This window comes from Rhamphochromis sp. 'chilingali', assembly GCF_963969265.1.
Source record: "Rhamphochromis sp. 'chilingali' genome assembly, chromosome: 6".
NCBI lineage: Eukaryota > Metazoa > Chordata > Actinopteri > Cichliformes > Cichlidae > Rhamphochromis > Rhamphochromis sp. 'chilingali'.
In genome coordinates this window covers 23,104,897-23,123,135 of record NC_137933.1, presented here as the reverse complement: position 1 = coordinate 23,123,135, position 18,239 = coordinate 23,104,897, and the positions used below count along the sequence as shown (strand labels likewise).

Here is an 18,239-nt window from a genome sequence, read left to right as displayed (position 1 = left end):
CTGAATTCTGTGGTTAATTACTGATCATTTTTAAAATCCCATCCCATGCAAATGTTAAAGGTATAAGGGAATGAACCATTTGAGCCGGAGCAGCTCATAACCTGAGGCAGAGTCGCGTAGAGTGAGATACTGTAAGTTACAGGGGACAAAAAGCGTATTGCCACGTTAAGGCACAAATCACAGAATGAACATGGATGTCTTCTAGTTATTAATAAGGGAGCTGGTTTGCCCTCAAGGAACAGAAATACTAGTTGATATCTGCACTTCCTGCCATATTTCATTAGAATAAGTGGCAGCTAAAGGATTATGATAAAGTACAAAGCTTGCTTCATTGACAAAATCTCTTAAAAAATGCTTTTTGTTACAGTAATTATCCAAGAATGGCAACATTTTCTGTGCTGTAAATCGTTCACAGGAGAATAATAAGGACTGTATTAAGATGCATGAACAGCAAAACAATTATTCATCATGCAGGAAAGTCAAAACTTCTGAATAACCAGCCAAAATCTTCAGATGCTGATTATTCCAGCCGAGAATTTCCTCATTTTTGCATTTATTCCTACCCCGCTGTAAACTGGTAACATGGCTCTACGCTTCAGCTGTGAGACGCAATTCCCTCCAGGATTATTTACATTCGAGTAACCGAGTACGGCTCTGAATCAAGGCCTGCTGAATCAATAGGTCTCATCCTGTGATCCACAGTGACAGAAGAATCCTCAATAGCTGATCATCAAAGTTCAAAAAGCAGCTGACAGCAGAGGTAGCTGTGTTTAGGTGCTTTCATGGGAAGTCAATAATCTGTGTCTGGGGAAGGGTGGTTAAACTCTAGAGGACAAATCAAAGTCTGACTAGTATTTGTAGTTTGGAGTGGATATGTGCATGATGGAGTAGCTGTAAAGACTTAATTTGCTTCCTGTACATTTATTGGCAGTGACAGAGTGATTTCTTTCCAAGTGCATTTGTCACCATTCAGAATCATTCACAGTGCAAATGCACCATTGTAGATAAATATACGAAGTACAGGGTCAAATAAAGAAGAGCCAAACCGTGTTAGAGTATAATTTGCACATTATCCAGCTTGACAGTCGTGGAGCGCTCATGTTATTTATTTTTACTGAAACTCACTACTGTATGATCACGTTTTTAAGCAATGGTCATCAGATGATTAATGAGGAATTTAACACTTTCTGTGGGGCTTAAACTTGTAATTATTAACACTGTCATTAAAGCAAACCTTGCATATGCAACTGAATACCAAAGGAGAACACAATACTAAGAAAAATATAGGATTTCTTTAGTTCAGGGAGAGATTTCATTCAAAACGTAAAAATCTTTTGAATGAGTGTTGATCAGTAAAAATGTAATGCTGAGGTGAAATCTGCATTCTTGGAAATAGTTACTTGATTAGGCAAAAGTTTTTGTTGTCAAGGTTATTTGTACACTTGAAAATTAATTAAATGCCAAGAGGACGCCTTTTGAAGGACTATCTGGTGCTGTTGACTTTTTGCACACTCGTTGAAAAATAATTGCCGGTAGCTTAAACACACAGTCTCTCTTTTCTTCTTTAGATTGCAATATCCACACAGGTATTCACAGAACAATAATAATATATATATATTTTTAAAAAACAGCAACTTGTTTTTCTGCTGCAAAGCGTTTCAGTTTAGAGACTGTGCTTTAAGCACTGTAGCATTAGTAATAAGGGTAAAACATGACAGCTTTTTCTGACTGACACGGGTTACGGGCTACACTCTGAACAATATGAAGACAATCTGACAAAGCTCAGGCAGGATAAATAAAAATGAAGGTTACGTATTTTATATACTGAACATTGTGAAGCTCAATAGAACAGCAAAATCAAAGGTCTCCATCCAGTAAACGGGAAACCTTCAGGCAAGAGTTAGATGGAAGTGAAATAAAGAACAGTTTATCATGGATCAACGTTTTTCTTTTTTATTATTATGAAACGCTGAAGAAAATGGAAATTTGGTGACCAGTCATACTATTGTTTTAGATTTTGATCTATGTGATGTAAATGTAATGGATATATTAAGTTGTGCATAACAGCGCTAATGGTTCACTTGTGCTTTCATTTCTTGTCTTTCTCACCCATTAAATCTATCATCAAACATCAAGTAGAATTATATTTCATATAAAAGGCAGCACAAAAAAGGAATGGAAATATATCTATAAAAAGAAGTCACTGCAGAAAGTACAACCTGCATGGTTTAGAGATGACAACAAACAAAGATGGACAATTCAGAGGGAAAGGATTCACCCGACAAAAAGCATGACTTTCACAGCTTACATCGTAGCCACTAGACAAGAGACCAAAAATAGGGCGCAGTCATCGATTAGCTCTTTGAGAGTATGTTACTCGAGCTTTGCTCACGGATACCCGCAGAAAAGGCAGCGCCTTACAACCTTTCGCTACTACACAACCACCCAAACACATCTTCCGTTCCTATCTTGCTCTGTCTTTTCGGCTCCCTGTTACAACTGAAAAAGCACACCAAGAGCTGAAGCTGTAGCAAATATTGCAGATTGCTGAAGATATTATGTCGCTTGCAGTTTCACAGAAGTTCAAGATGAACAAGTCTGGCATGAGAGCGCTCAACAAAGATATTTCCATTGCTGCTGTTTTTTCATCAGGTTTTCTTGGGAAATGGTTCAGAGCTGTTATTTAGACGCTTATTTTACACAGGATACATACATTTGGCAACCTGTACAGTCCAACTGTCAATCACACATGGCACTAATTGTTTTTGTTTGCCAAGAAGTAGTAGTGCCAGTTCTTGCATTTGCAATGAGAGCTGCTCTTGATTTGTTGATTATGGTTGCTGCCTTTTGGAAGAAAAAAAAAAGCTTTTAAGCCTTAGCAACCGTTTTCATTTATTCCAATGTCAGGTCATGGGTTGTTTGGCCAATTCTGCAGACAGATTTTGATTTGCAGGGCAAATTGTTTATTTGTTATTAACTATTTTAAACCATCCACACGTCCATACTTAAGTTAAAACAATCAAATTGCGATGAAATCATCTGGTATAGTACCTCTCCAAAACAATATCTGAACACACTGTATGTATAAGGGGAAAAAGCTGAACTTCATGGGCAACAAAGAATATTAAGCCTGCCGCGATCAGTAGATCGTCACTAAGGGATTTGTCTGCATGCATAAAAATCATGGGGGGAAAAAATCCTCCAGGACTCCTGATGCTGAAACAGCTGGATGGTCGATTTGCACAGTCAGAGACGAGTGCTCAATCCGCACTGAGCGCAGAAATATAACCCACAATCTCTGTAGTACCGTCCTTGTGTAAACACTTTGCTTGTTTTGAAAAATGAAATACACGAGCGACAACACATTTAGAAGGTTTTTTTCTCCAGTTTATGTCCAAAGTGAGACAAGCATCCTTCTCAGTTTGCCAGACTGATGCTGTGGTCAAAGCTTGGTCGCGGGAACAGGGTGTGCAGTTATTCTGTTGGAGTGGTGGCAACTGGGCTGAGGATGGGAGTCGGTAAGTCCCTCATAGGACTCATAGGAGAGATGGCCTTGTGGCTGAAGTACTCTACTACTTGGCTGGGCACCTCTGCCAGAACACATTTGGCCAGGGCGGCAGGTGATGCCTGCAACAAAGTTAGAGAACAGCTGGAGTTGTTAAGACAATTGTTAAATATTGTTTTAATCTGTGATAAGGAACATAAAGTTTATAAGGTTTCTCATCTACATCTAGAGCCTCTGGTGGCAATAATGATGTTCTTTGTTTCAGACAAATTTTTAAAAGTACGTCAGAGTAAGACCTCTATTAGATGGCACCTGTTGTGTGCATTACTCTGTACAAAGTCTGTTCTGTCTCACTCCCAGGAGTTACATCAACCAAAATAATAAGTCCTGCAGTGCTTGTTTTACTGTATTGCCACTGATTTATTCGTGTTTTTCTTACTATTAAGGGGCAATCTACAGTTGCACAGTAGCATAAAGTTATACATATACATTACAGGAACATAAATGTGGCAACATATCTTATAATTCATTTTCAACTTAAGTGACTTGCATGAACTGATAGTTTCAGACTGAAACACTAACCTAATATGCAGTAAGTAAATTAAAATGAATCTGATTCATCAGAAGTGGCCAGAACAGCTTTAGGTCTTCTTGCATTGACTGTCCGAATCTCTGTAATTCCAGCAAAGCAATGAACAACATTACTTTGAAATGTGTTCACTGATATGGCGTTTTGATGGTTGTGGCTGAATTGGCTGATGTGTACTATCAGATGAATGCAGAGTCAGGAAAAGATTTTATTTAGTTTATGCATTAACTCGTTATTCCGTGTATTCTGTGCATATTTTCAGAAAATAGGGAGACATGAACAAGGATCTATAACAGACGGTGCAATTATACATCGGAAAAATTACTAATTGGATGTAACAACATTAAGAAACCGTTCTCGTGTGTGCACATTTCTGGATTTCCTCCAGTCCATGATGGCCATCTGTAGCAGTTGAAAAACCAGCAAAAGCTGCCTGTTTATTCTTTTAAATGACAAGGGCTTAATAAAATTATAATAATTATTATTTTTGAGAGCATCCCATGCTAAGCAGTCACACAGAGCAGGATTGAAAGGAATCCTGAACAAGTCAACAAAAGCAGACAGATGGAGAGAAGGACTGACCGTTTTGAAGTCTCTGAAGGGCACAAACTGCACAATGTCTCTGAGGACCGGCTCGCCCTTCGGTGAGCGTAGGACTCCATCGTCTCCATCCAAAATTTGCATGTCTGTGAAGTCGGCATTGCCCACACCAACAATGATTATGGAGAGAGGCTGGTAGGAGGCTCGTACAATGGCTTCACGTGTGTCTGCCATGTCAGTCACTACACCATCCGTGAGGATGAGCAGGATGTGGTATCGCTGGAAGAAGATAAAACCTTTCACTGTGAATTAATCCATGCTAACGTTAACCCATTTCAACCGCAACATGTGGTTCTAAGCTCAGTGTGCGCTGTCATCTGAAGGAGGCCTTTCATGCTGTTCTGGATCATTTTACAGCCTCTGCTGAGTAGAAAAGATTATGTGTTTGTGTCAGTTAGTCAAAAATGTTACATAGAAAACAAGTCCAAAACAAATAAAAAAAAAAAAAAGAGCATAAGATAAAGAACAACTAGATCACAAGCAGAGACACCACATGTGTGTCCGTGTGCGCAAAATTAATTTCAAGTGTGTAATTACTTGAGCAGCATGGACCCAGGATATTAACATGGAACAATGTACTGTAAACACTTCGGATTGGTCCAATGAGTCGAAGTTTGTTTGCTGTTACTGTTCAAAAGGCAGACTGACATTTAGGAATAAATTATAATGAAGGTCAGTGCAATCACAGTATGTGTAATAGTTCAGAACACAATGTCTGTGCAGGCGGTGGATCAAAATCCTGAGTCTTTACTCTCAGCATTAGGAAACATGAGCAGCAAGTAACTCTATTAGACACACTTTAACTGCTGTACAAAAAAGGAAATGATATCAAAATATGTTGAATGAAATATTGTCAATACAGCTCTGTATGATTTAAAAAGTACTACTTGTTTTATAATGGGCTCCTACTTCTTTTGGACCAAAGGAAATTACTACTATTAGCAATGCTGTCTTGAGGAATTTCACTGGGAGGCAAAAAGAAACCCCGGGAAAAACAAAAAGGCCGTATAAAATAAAGAACCAAATATTTCTGAGGAAAAAGAAAAAAAGAGTAAAAATGTGCACTCACAGAAGCATCTTTAATGTTGCCGTCACCTGCCGCCACCTTGGCTAGCCTGTTAATGATCGGAGCAACGTTGGTAGGGCCGTACAACTGGATCTTAGGAAGGCAGTTCTGGTATGCCTCAACCACTCCTTGGATCTCTGATCAAAGCAAGAGCGGATTGAAGAAAACATCATCACAGGTACCTACACCTGTCAGTTAACAAGTCCAGGCTGAAGTGTACAGTCAGATGACTCATTTGCTGAATACTAACAAACTTGGCCTGAATTATTTTTGTTGTTGTTTTTCACAATTTGAAGACGGACACTTTAGGTTTCAACCAATCAGTTATGAAATCCATGAATATTATCACATTAAAACACTAACTTTTAAGTAAGTACAAAATTACAGAGAGACAGAAATGGTTGCACCTAATTAGTTTGTGTTATTTTACCGGTGGTGTAGATGCTGTTTCTACTACTATCAGTGGAGGTAAACAAAGCCCTTCAACCTACCTTCACATTCATCATCCTCTGGGTTGAAATTAATGGCAAAGTCATGGGACACCTGTGAGTGGGGAACGAGAGGAGAAAGTGTGAAAGGCTTCCAATTTAGGATTTGGTGAAGAAATCGAACCTTTTTTTACTTCCATGTTTTGTTTTTTACTGCAATTCTGTTAAAAAATGTTAGGTGAATACAAACGTTTGATCTAAATAGAATCAAAAAGAGCAGTTGACCAAAACTGAAGACAAGTTTCCTGTGTGCTCATGTTATTCCAGTAAAAATTACAGTTTTTCAAATGGACCAACTGGCTGACTGGACTGGACTGGACTGGGAAACACACATTTGGCTTAGAAAATTACAAGATAACGAACTGATTGAAACTAAGCAGTTAAATACCCGGGACGACAATGATGATGATAAGAAACAGGTGAGTACATGGCTGAACTAAATCTAACTAATGACACAGGAAGTGAAACAAAACATAATGCACACAGTAAAACAGGAAACACATGGAAAAGTCATATAAGGTAAACACAAGACAGCAGGATAATAAGACACAGGGTAAATATAATAGTGACTCACATCGCGTGGTTGTCCAACAAGAGGATTAGGTTTTGGGGTTTTTTTTTTTAACTAATCAAGGGGAAATACTGCATTTCCTAAGATTAGTCAAAGGCAAACTAGATCAGATCAGGTGGTAAACAGACAACAACATCAAGAGTTGTGATTAAAATGTTCATCAAATATTGCCGAAATTTGACACGTATTGTTTTTTTAACGAGGCTTGCGTATGTCCCATAATGGTGCAGTCTATCTATGCTATTTGTATACATATCCCGAACCAATTATTCGTCACACTATACAGTAATGAGCATAAAGCATGTATTACGTGCTTAATATCTGTTTTTTTTAAAACAGGCTTTGCACCCACTCTTCTTTTAAATGTTTTTTTCCCTGCAATCCAAATGTCAGATACATTTTGTTTATCTCAAAGCTGTTTAATTGGCAAAAATAAAATCCCCCTCTCAATCCATCCTCTCACAAGAAACTGTTTTTTTTTCCCACAGGCACCAACTGTCAGCCAGATCAGTGACAACTGACTCTTCTCCAGCTGGCTACTTTTTTTTAACGTCACTTTTGTAAATCACATCTATAACGTGATTTACAGCCTGAAGTGAGTCACAGTGTAGAGTGTTTAACAACAGACTTTCTCACATGACGCAGCAGTACAACACCCAAGTGTAACATTAATGACATTATAATGTCTAATAATGCTATTAACAGCCGTCTCCCTTTTAAATGGTCCATTTGTGTGCTTCTGATTGTGCCTCTGGTTCACATATAGCTTTCAGAGACACTTAGATGGAACAGAGCATTTTTAGGCACTGGTAATATTATTAGTTTCATTTGAGCTATTCCAACTGTTGTATGACAGTCAGACATTAATATTACAATCTTAAAGAAACTGTAGTGTTCGTAACATTTTTTTTGTTCCTTTGATCGTATAAAATACTGCACTAGTTGTTGTGAATGTGCCTCTGTGGTCAGGAGATTATTTGCATGAATATGTGCCACACTCACTCCTGAGCAGTTTGCATTCAGCAGGTGGCTCTAATGGCAGTCACAATCAAGCTAAAAATCAAGGATACTTTCCGGCCACCTGGGAAGCACATAAGAGGTCACTTGGAAGAAAACAACTGGCCCAAGACCAGATGCAAATGAAGATCGTGGTTGTTTGAAAGGCAAACCAAGGAGATGTACGTGCAAAAACAATCCTAATTTCATTATTGACTAAACCTTTGGAAGTTTTTTTTCTTCTGTATTTAAGATTTAAATAACACACATTTAATCACGAGTATCAGCAGTTACAGCCAAGAAAGGCTTCATAGTAAAATGAAAAAGGTCAAAGATTTTGCAATGAAATGTGTAGAAATAATACAACTCAACTACTTGTTACTTGTTTTGTATTATTTGTGCTGTGTTAGAAAAAATTATTTATTCTTTTTTTATTCATTAATTCCCACAGCTCATACTGTATGTGATAAATCTTTAGCATTAAATTAACATCTTTAATACTTATGCATAATGCATAATAAATGGTACCGCGGTCAGAAGAGCCCTCGCACTTCTGGCACCTAGTACAGTCCCTAACCTATGAGTCCACAGATGCACTTTATGATTTATCGAATAGCTTAATTTAGAATCACCTGCGCCACCAGCGACAATAGATCAACAGGACACGGTTTAAATAAAATTGGCTCCTGTGAGGAAATCACTGCTATGGCAAATTCAGAAATTAATAGTTTGCATTATTGAGCTGCAAAGCTGAGCATGATTGAAATGATAATTATGAGTGTTTCCTACTGAAGAATAGCACATTACAATCTTACATTAAACACAGGCCCTTCTGGTCTGATAGACTATGTGAGGATGGTGTTTCGTCCGTGTGTGTCCGTGTGTGTGTGTGTGTGTGTGTGTGTGTGTGTGTGTGTGTGTGTGTGTGTGTGTGTGTGTGTGTGTGTGTGTGTGTGTGTGTGTGTGCTCACTGTTCACATGACAGACATCTCCCAGGGGCTCTATTCAGAATCACCGAGGGCTTTCGGTTCCCAAAGTCTAATTTGCTTAAACAAATGCTCTCACACTCATGAATTCTTATGTAAATTGAGCATCAACACTCTGGGGCTTCTGTGTCATTGTAACGTGATATTTTCTCGAGACAAGTGGATATTTTAAGACGAGGGGCTTATGAATAAAAATACCCTCGGTAATTAGTTTTAAATGTGAAATTTTGAATGACAAATTGTGTCCTGGAACAGGTCATGAAAATTGGCTCACGTAACGTCAAATCCCAGATTAGTGGAAAATACCTGGTTTCGGTAAGAGCACACTTCTATACAGCACACATCATTATCACTGGAAGAAGCACAGTGTTTAGAACAGAGGAGTAAAAAGGGAGAACAGAGATGCACACAAAAAATACTCACCTCATAATTCGGAGGGATTCTGGCGCCGAACCCCAAAGCTGAAAATCGCTTGTCACTGAAACGATAAGCAAATTAATCAGTTACAAATTAAAGCAACTGCATTTTAATCTGTGGTTGCCTTTTGATTGCAATCTGGAAAATATTGATGGCTTATCCATCTGTTTGTATTTCTGAGGGCATACCTCATGCTTGTTTGCATTTTAGAACGTGTTAAAAGCTCGAATTACAATTTGAAATCTGTCCCACAGTCAGTGCAGACAGCATTTGCACCTGTTCACAGAGCTTCTAACGATTTTTAGCCTCTTCATTTTTCATTGTACCATTTAGATGGGAAGATATTACTTCAAAAGTCTGTTAAGCTGGATTCGCTGCCTCCAGTCAGAGGCCAGGGTGCACAGTTTGTATGAATAACAAGATAGTACACTCCAGATAAAGTGTATTATATTTGCCCACTACAATTTTATTTGCGTGTCTGAATTCTAAGTATGGATATCCTTTATGAAATGAAAAAGCAACGTCCTGTTCAGCTTTAAAGTAAACTTGAACCTGACCCTGAACCCCACACCTTCTCAGCTGTAGACAGCAAGTGTTTGCAGCACACTAATGGGATTCAGTGCCTGTAACTCCACTGCACAGCAATGCTGGAAAGTTACTCACAGTTACACAGTACCTGTGTGGAATATCTTCCTCTAGCATTCACTCAGACATTCAAACATGAAATGCACAACAAATGCACACTACCTACAATACAAGACATGATTTTTATATCTTCATGACATATCTTACAGCTCAGCTTTGTTCTCGTTGTCCTGTTTCCATTTTTGCTCTTTTGATTTGATCTGTTTTGAAAGCCATGGGTTTAACCAGGCGGGATAGGAGCAAAAGACACATTTGGGTTGCATTATGGAAACTGAAGGATATTGTTTTGGTCACTCACTTTCTGTTACACCCCATTAGAGCATCCTGTTCATTAGCTTTATTGAAAAAAAAACTACTGTATATGCAGTATACAAATACATACAGTAATGCCTGTAAAGTAATCTAATGTATTCCGGCAAACAAAAAGTATTTACAGTAATATTTTGGGAATTTCTGGGCATTTAGAGTAAGCACTGGAGCTGTCACGACTTGTTTTCAGTCACATCAGGGACTCTTTGCCTACAGACAGCTTTGTCTAATGGCCGCTTCTGTTATCAGGACATTTATCGATTTCATGCCTTCATCACTGACAAGCCAACCCAGCTCCGTGCAATCGCAAACAACATCTTCAGCTCTTGGTTTGGGGTTGAACAAACATTTTGAGATCATGTCTTTTATTCATTTATTCAGGACATGGTGTGGGTGCCTCAGAGGGTGGCCAGCAAACTGCACAGTGTTAGGAAGTTGTGTTATTTGGTGCATGGACAAGTGTTGATTGGAGAGCTGTTTATCCACTTATAGTGGCTAATGTGGCTTTGAGGCAGCTTTTCAGAGCTATCAGAAGTGTTCGATTAACTCTGGTGTTTGTGGACTTACATAAACACTGGCACAGAGATGATTTTCACACTTTCAGAGGGAGCAATAACTCTTAACTGCCTGATAACTATTGAAAGAACTAACTTCGGCTTGACAAGTTTTAGTTGTACTGCAATTAGTAATAGCTGTACCAGGATTGTTATTTTACTACCACAGAAATGACTGGTTATAAGGGCCTGAGCAGTAACAGTGGGAAGGCCCCATTGTATTTGCGCCATTTGTTATTATTTATGAAGTAATGAAGCCTAAAAGTACTCAAAATTAGCACATGTGTAAAGTCTGGTGAAAAGTTACATATTTTATGGTTTCAAAATAGTTTTGCTCTATAGCGCCACCTAACACATCTTTAATGAAGTACTACCAAGACATAGTTCGAGCTACTTGAATGAAGTTTGTTACACACGAGTGGGGTCCACTCATGGAAACCCAACAGGAAGTCCACCAGGCCTTATACTTTTTTGAACTTTTGACTTTGTCCAAACAACTTCCTCTTTGGCCAGTTTAAACTTCAGATGTTGCCTATATTAAAGTGTGGCGCTTTTGATTGTTGTTGAAGGGCATGTTGGTGAATTCCAATAATTTGCCATGAAATTTTGATTGTACTATTCCTCTCAGGCTGATTGCATTCACCTTAAAACCAATGTGGTGATGCATGCCATGGTGCCATGCCTATTCTGCATGAAAGAGGAAATTGTTGTTGAAGTGCTTGGCAAGCTTGAAAAGTCAAGAAATTTGCCCCACTTCTCAAGCCTAATGACAGCTTTCTTGTTTTTTTTGGGGGGGGGGGGGCTCTGATCACTGAATATGGTAAAACGGCTCCACAGCACCACCTACAACATTTCAAAAAATCATCCCCTGCACTGCATTTCATCTATCTGTCTGAAATTTGGCAGCCTCGTGCAGTGTCCTGAGATCTCTTGGAACCATAACCAAAATCCAACAGGAACTCAGCCATTTTGGATTTAAAGTGTAATTTCAGTGCAATTTATTTATTTATTTATTTTGCCATTTTCAGGCCTTTTACATTAAAAAACTCCTGCTAAAGATATTTTCAGACATGATCTTTGGTGAGTCCAATCTAAAGACCTTAGTAACATTAAATTGCAAAGCTTTTGAATTTTCGTAAAAGGTCATGTCTGTTGTGACCAGAGATGGGCAGTAGCGCGTTACTTGTAACACGTTACTGTAATCTGATTACTTTTTAAAGTAACGAGTAATGTACGTGCGTGTGCTACGATGTAATGGGAAATTCACCGAGAAACGCGCAGATTCTTTCACTGACCGCTGCGGCACACCTGCACCAGGGCAAACCTCCGCCTACCCCACTCCTGCTTTACAGGTGAAAATAGAGCAAAATGACCGCTAGTCTTTGACTTTATTTATTTTCTGCTGTGTTTCACTTGCATCTATTTGAAAGAGTGAGTGTAAACACAAAAAATATTTTATTTTATGTGCTGGAATGTGCAGAAAATAGGTTTAAATGTTAAACAAATTTCTTCCAGTCAGAGAATGTTGCATATAATAAAATTTTTACTTGATGCATAAAGTTAAAAGATTAAAACTGATAAAACAAGTTTTTAAAAAAAAGAGACTTTTCCATTTGATTACATTTTGTATGATGGATTATGCAGAAAAAGCAGAATTGGGCTGAAAGATCTATCGCTTTATTACCTATTCAGGTTGTAAATCGTGTTTTTAAAAAGTAACTAAGTAACTAAGTAATTAATTACTTTTGAAAATAAGTAATCAGTAAAGTAATGGGATTACTTTTTTGGGGAAGTAATCAGTAATTAGTTACTGATTACTTTTTTCAAGTAACTTGACCAACACTGGTTGTGACTCGCCAAATGTATTCGCCACAGGAAACACCAGAAACTCAGTTGTACATTGTCCAGTCTCTTCCAAACTTGACGTTTGATGGGACTCTGGAGACATCTATGTGCCTATATTACGCTGCACTTATGGCGCTGCCTAGTGGCAACAGGAAATACGCGGTGTGTGATAACTGGCAGTTCCACGCATGATATACATAAAATAGTTAATGGGTATTATGCATCTCCAAGGTACTCATTATTGTTGTTGTTACAATCTAAGGACTTTGCCATAATCTGGGACTATAATAAATTATCAGCTTGTAGTTTCAAGGCATCACTGATTATGGCTCACAAGGCAAACAGGTGCCCGTGTAACATTAATGTATTCTTATTTTTGAATACGTGTTCCAGCTAATGCGCTAAAATACTCCAGTAACAGTGCTCCACTGACATTTATAGACTTCCTGTTCAATAGATTGGGCAAGTGATACCACAGTATGAAAGCAGCTCTAATATCCCCTTCAACAATTAAATGTTTTCAACTGAAGTTAAATCCATTTTCATCGAGGAAAAAAAAACAGCCGTCCTTTCCAACTGAATACAGGCTTTACTCCCACGATTTTGACCTTTCAAACACATCGAGGCATTCTGTATCAATGCAAGATAATAGGAAAGAAAAAATGTTTTGGGTTTTGTATTGGTTTTTACCAGCTTTGCCAGTGTAAAGAAAGAGCTTTAATGAAAATATTTTAATGTGGAAGCAGTTATTCAAGCTGAGCCAATTTTGCTTTGGCGTGTATTCTGTTCCTGTTATTGTTTGCATAGAAAACTGATTATCCTGGCCCCGGGACTGTTGTGATAACACAGCAAATACATTTCATGAAACTTATTAAATATGATATGACATAGGATCGGCCCAGACGAGAGAACAGAGGAGACTGGCCACAAGTCATTTTCATCATATGAATTTTGCCCAAAGTCCACGGAGGTCACAGTTTTCTCCTCTTCATCAGCACATGTGAGGAGCCACAGGGCGATGTGCCCGGTGTAATAGCCCTCTCAGCAAGGTAAACGAGCCTCTACCCACACAGACAAAAGCTAGTCACTCCAGCTCTGTAATGCACTCCTCTGCACGGACTCTAAAATCCCACATCACCTATATTCACTAAAGGCTAAAAGGTTTGCTTGCCCACATTTTACACCTCAATAACAATTCCAAGGGAAGGGCTGCCTACACTTGCAGCCGCTGTTGGCCCAGAGACATGTTTCCATGTATGATGCTGGTGTGCATCAGTGTAAACATGGATGCAATAAAGCCACAAAGATGAACTGAAAATTCACAGGCAGGATTTCAGTGTCTCCGGCGCTATCGCTTGCATGCTATAATTAGCCAGACAGTGCTCCTGATATTCAATAGGAGGATCTGCATAAATCAGGAGTTGGGGTGTTAATCCTCATCTGGCTTACTTTTGACAGATGAGAGGGTCTTTCTCCAAAACAGATAATATCACAAATTATTTTTCATTAATTAGCAAATACCTGCAAGTATCCTAAAGATATTTTTTTACACATCGATACTGTAATATTTGTGCTCTGTTGGCCAATCATTAAAAATACATGTGACTGAAGTCAAACATTATAACTACAGTACATCAGCCAGTATTTACAGTAAGAGGAATCCTCAGAGGAAAACAGGCTTCATGCTGCACCACCTCTGTCTTTACATCAGATTCTACACCATGCTGTTATTTCTCCAGCCATAATGCCTCCCACTTCTTTTTGAAGTGCCTGCTATCCTGGTGTCAGCCCCTATCTCAGCATGTGTTCGTCTGTATCAGGGTAATGAGCCTGTGCGAGCTAAGAAGGAGGACCAATCGCTGCAACAGATGCTGAGAAGAAACTGTATCAGTCAGCTATCCACAGGAGAAGCAACCACATGCAGCTTCCTATGAGAGCAAAGAAACTATGACAGACATGTAAAACAGCACGACAGCAAGAAGCGCCACATACTCGCAGGTAGAGTTAGGCTACTACCTGTGACACGCAAGACTAAAAATATTTAGCAGCTACGCGGCAGGAAATGAAAGTTACATAAGAATGATTATGATTTGATCAACATGGCAGGAACAACATAGCACTGTATAGAAAATAATGAAATAACAGAAGGTACACACGGAGATGTCTTTAGTTTTTCGTTTTTTTGATAAAAGTTTTCTTGGCTGCACATCCATGATGACAATCTCCTGTTCCATAACATCTTAAAATGTGAACTTGCTGCCATGTTCCAGAAACCAGTCTGAGCTAATCTGAGCTTTGTGACATTGTGTTTTATCCTCAGAAGATGGGTACACTGTGGTCATAAAGGGATGGACATGGTCAGCTATAGTACTCGGGTGGTGCTCAGTTGGGACTAAGAGGCCCAAAGTGTGCTGAGAAAATATCCCCCAAACCATTACACCCCCACCAGGAGCTTGAAATGTTGGCACAAGGCAGGATGGGTCCATGCTTTCATGTTGTTTACATCAAATTCTGACTCTGCCATCTGAATGTTGCATTAAAAATAGAGACTCGTCAGACCAGGCAACATTTCTCCAGTCTTCTATTATCCAATTTTGTGCAAATTGTAGCCTCAGTTTCCTGTTCTTTGAGACACGAGTGGTACCTGGTGTCCTGTTTGAAGGGTTCCTGTTGCATTCCTATCAGCTGGAAGCACTCTGGCTATTCATCAATAAAGCATTTTCACCCAGAGAACTGCCCTTGACTGGATATTTTGGACCATTCAAATTCCAATAAATCAGTATTTTCTTAAATACTCAACAGCAACAAACATGCCAGGTTTAGAGTCACTTCCTCACTTCCCACTTCCCCATTTTAATGTTTGGTTAGAATTTCAGCAGCTTGTCTTGACCACATCTATATACTTGAATGAGGTGCTACCATGTGATTGGCTAATTAGATATTCGCATTGCCAGAACAAGTGTGCCTAAACTGGGTGCCAGTTTAGTTTACAGGGTGCTCAGGCTAAATCCAATGGCCCGGGTTCAACTCTAACCCAAACACTTTAGTCTCACTTCATTTTATTTATTTTTCAATCTACGACGCCTGAATGGATTCGAAAGAAATCCCCATATTTGATAATTACTCTCTGTCCATCAAAATCTGATGTCTGCAAGATTTAAATGCCGGTGGCTGACAGGGTGAAAAAGGTCAGAATGTCACCTATCTCGCACACAGGCAGAGGGAAGAAAACTAATGTTTACTTTGAAATTGCCTGATGTAAAATGACCGTAAAGGAGTACATCCACAAAACTGCATAAGTGTCCTTGACTGCTGCCACCAAGACCCATCTTCAAGCCCCAGATTAGCCTCATGCATAAATAATGCCAGCAGAGGCAAAAATTTACTTGCTCTAGTTTTTCCAGGTACAAACAGTTTTCTCGTCTATAAGAAGATTAAAATGTATTTACTATCGTGAACGACGGTGTTTAAGCTGCAAGTTACCGCTGACTTTTTTCTTAAAACTGCAACCCGTCTGTTAGAGAAAATTAAAAGTGCCAAATTCATTTCAATGAAGGAATAAATGCGAGGGAAAGGAGCCGGTGGTCAATAGCTCGGTTCCCATAGTGTCACAAAAAACTGGCGAGCAAAGCTATAATGACCTGCAGGGTTCTCTGCCCTTCTGTTTCAACACTGCACTGTTTCCATTACAGTCCTAATGCTGTGGATCAGATGGAGTGGCTCCTTTCACTGGCAGAGATTCCACTGAAATGGCATGTGAGGAGCACTCTGCAGCTCTGCTTCACAACAGGAGACAGTGACAGTCCCTGTAGGCCACAAAAAGCCTTTTCTGAGAAACAAAAGATTGACAAACCTGTCATAGTCTTGACAGATCTCCCCCACAGCTATCAGAGCCTTTAGGTACTCGTTGGGCTGGTAAGGGTTGATGTAGTGCAAGGAGCAGCTGTTCCTGGGGTCTCCATTGGAGGCTGTGAAGTCAATGGCAACCTGGTGGGAAGAGAAAGAAATTGCAAAGTGTGCAACATGAACAGTTCATCAGAATCAGTTAAGCTTTTCTTTTGGCACTTGACTTCCTGCAAAGACTTTTAATTGGTTGCTTGAATGCTTATTATATTCCGAGCCATTATGAGTGAGGGAGCCTGAAATAAACCTAATGGCAGTATAAATTACATGATCAGAGGTAAGAACTTGCTTCTTTTTTTTACGCCCACATAGACTGAAGCAGCATCACCTCCCATACACAGTAGATCCAAGCAGCTAGCTATTTCAACAAGGGAGGACTGCATCTACCACAGCAGTCCTCATGATTAACATGCATTGCTTCTCTGATCCAGCCAGAAAGCGAGAATGTGCACTACAGAGGGCAAACCAAAGGGCAAGAGTTACAGAACATTTGAATTTATTTCATGAAACTGCCTCCAAGAAAGCTATGTGTGCACAAACAAAAAGGTCAGGAAAGAAGGAAACATACCAAAGTCTTCATCGAGTAGCAACATGATCGGTGTGCCGAGCACAATATGTAAGTCATGAAACTAGGCTGCAGTTAACAGCATTCAGTGACAGCGAAGCGTCATTAAAGACAGTCGGTTTAATTTACCGTAAAGTGAATTTGGCATCCTCCCATGATGTAGTCTAAGAAGGAGTAGACTCTGTGAAGCTGCGAGGCAGAAAAACACAAATCTTTCAGGCAAAACCGCAGAAGTTATGATGTCACCAGGTCATTAAAGCACACCAAATCTGTTCGCTATAAAGGTAAGAAAAAAATGTTGTGCTGTATGCTGAAAATGTAGTGGAGACTAAAAATGCTCTGGAAAGTCTTCCCTTCATAAAACAATAACAGAAACAGCAGCAGTGTCTATACCGCTTTGTAAACTGAGACAATGAAACACTGACTGATTCTCTCTAGGGTGTTGCTTCTTCTGAAGCATGTTTCTGCAGGAGTTTCCTACCTTGAGGTCAGTGAGAATGACAACTCCTGAATTTTTATAGTTTCTCTTCTTCTGTTTGTACTTAGGATTCATACAGTCCCACGACACCTTGAACAAAAGCAAGTGAAAGACAAAGAACAAAAGCAACAACTTGTGGCATTTTGAACATATCAAAGCAGCCTGACATTGTTTTTTCCTTCCATGTGTGCTGGATTTCAGCAGAGAAAAATCAGAGGCACACTGGGAAAGGATAAAATTGTTACACAGCTGTCTCTCCCCTCCCCTCCGCTCTGCTCCACCTCTCCATTCACTGACCTTATTTCCACTGGAAATTTTCTGCATTTCCCTGAAACTGGCGTAGAATTCGCCAATGAAGTCATGCTTCCCCCTGGAGTCATGATCCCACACTAGGCACTGTGGCGCACACACACATACAGACATTGTTTACTACTTTTGACATACAACAACTCATTCATATATCCCAGGTATACTCATAGAAAATCCATATACAAATCAAAGTGATGTATTTTCAGTGTTCTGCCCTGTTTGCTGACCCCAGCTGAATCACGCTGGTCATGCAGTTTCTGACTCACTGACTGTGGTTTTTGCAGTCACAGTTCTAAAACGTTCCCTACCTTGAGCTTCCGGTCTTCATCGCAGCTGCACAGGGATATGAGTGACACTTTGAAGGGCTCCCACACTGGATTCAGGTTGTTTTTAATCACCTGTTAGAGAACAAG

At 39.4% G+C, this 18,239-nt stretch overlaps 1 protein-coding gene across 1 annotated transcript in view; it reads right to left on the bottom strand.

Annotated features, from left to right (window-relative positions):
* Positions 1–3,232: 3,232 nt before the first annotated feature.
* Positions 3,233–18,239, bottom strand: part of cpne7 (copine VII) — a gene marked incomplete at its 5' end in the record, with an annotated part of 31,890 nt that continues 16,883 nt past the window's right edge. Inside the window, 10 exons of the mRNA XM_080884787.1 lie at positions 3,233–3,627; positions 4,677–4,913; positions 5,764–5,897; positions 6,252–6,303; positions 9,225–9,279; positions 16,425–16,558; positions 17,169–17,228; positions 17,521–17,607; positions 17,815–17,913; positions 18,135–18,224. Coding sequence (XP_080740913.1) covers positions 3,475–3,627; positions 4,677–4,913; positions 5,764–5,897; positions 6,252–6,303; positions 9,225–9,279; positions 16,425–16,558; positions 17,169–17,228; positions 17,521–17,607; positions 17,815–17,913; positions 18,135–18,224 — 1,101 coding nt within the window. The 3' untranslated portion in view covers positions 3,233–3,474. The remainder of the gene's footprint in view (positions 3,628–4,676; positions 4,914–5,763; positions 5,898–6,251; positions 6,304–9,224; positions 9,280–16,424; positions 16,559–17,168; positions 17,229–17,520; positions 17,608–17,814; positions 17,914–18,134; positions 18,225–18,239) is intronic.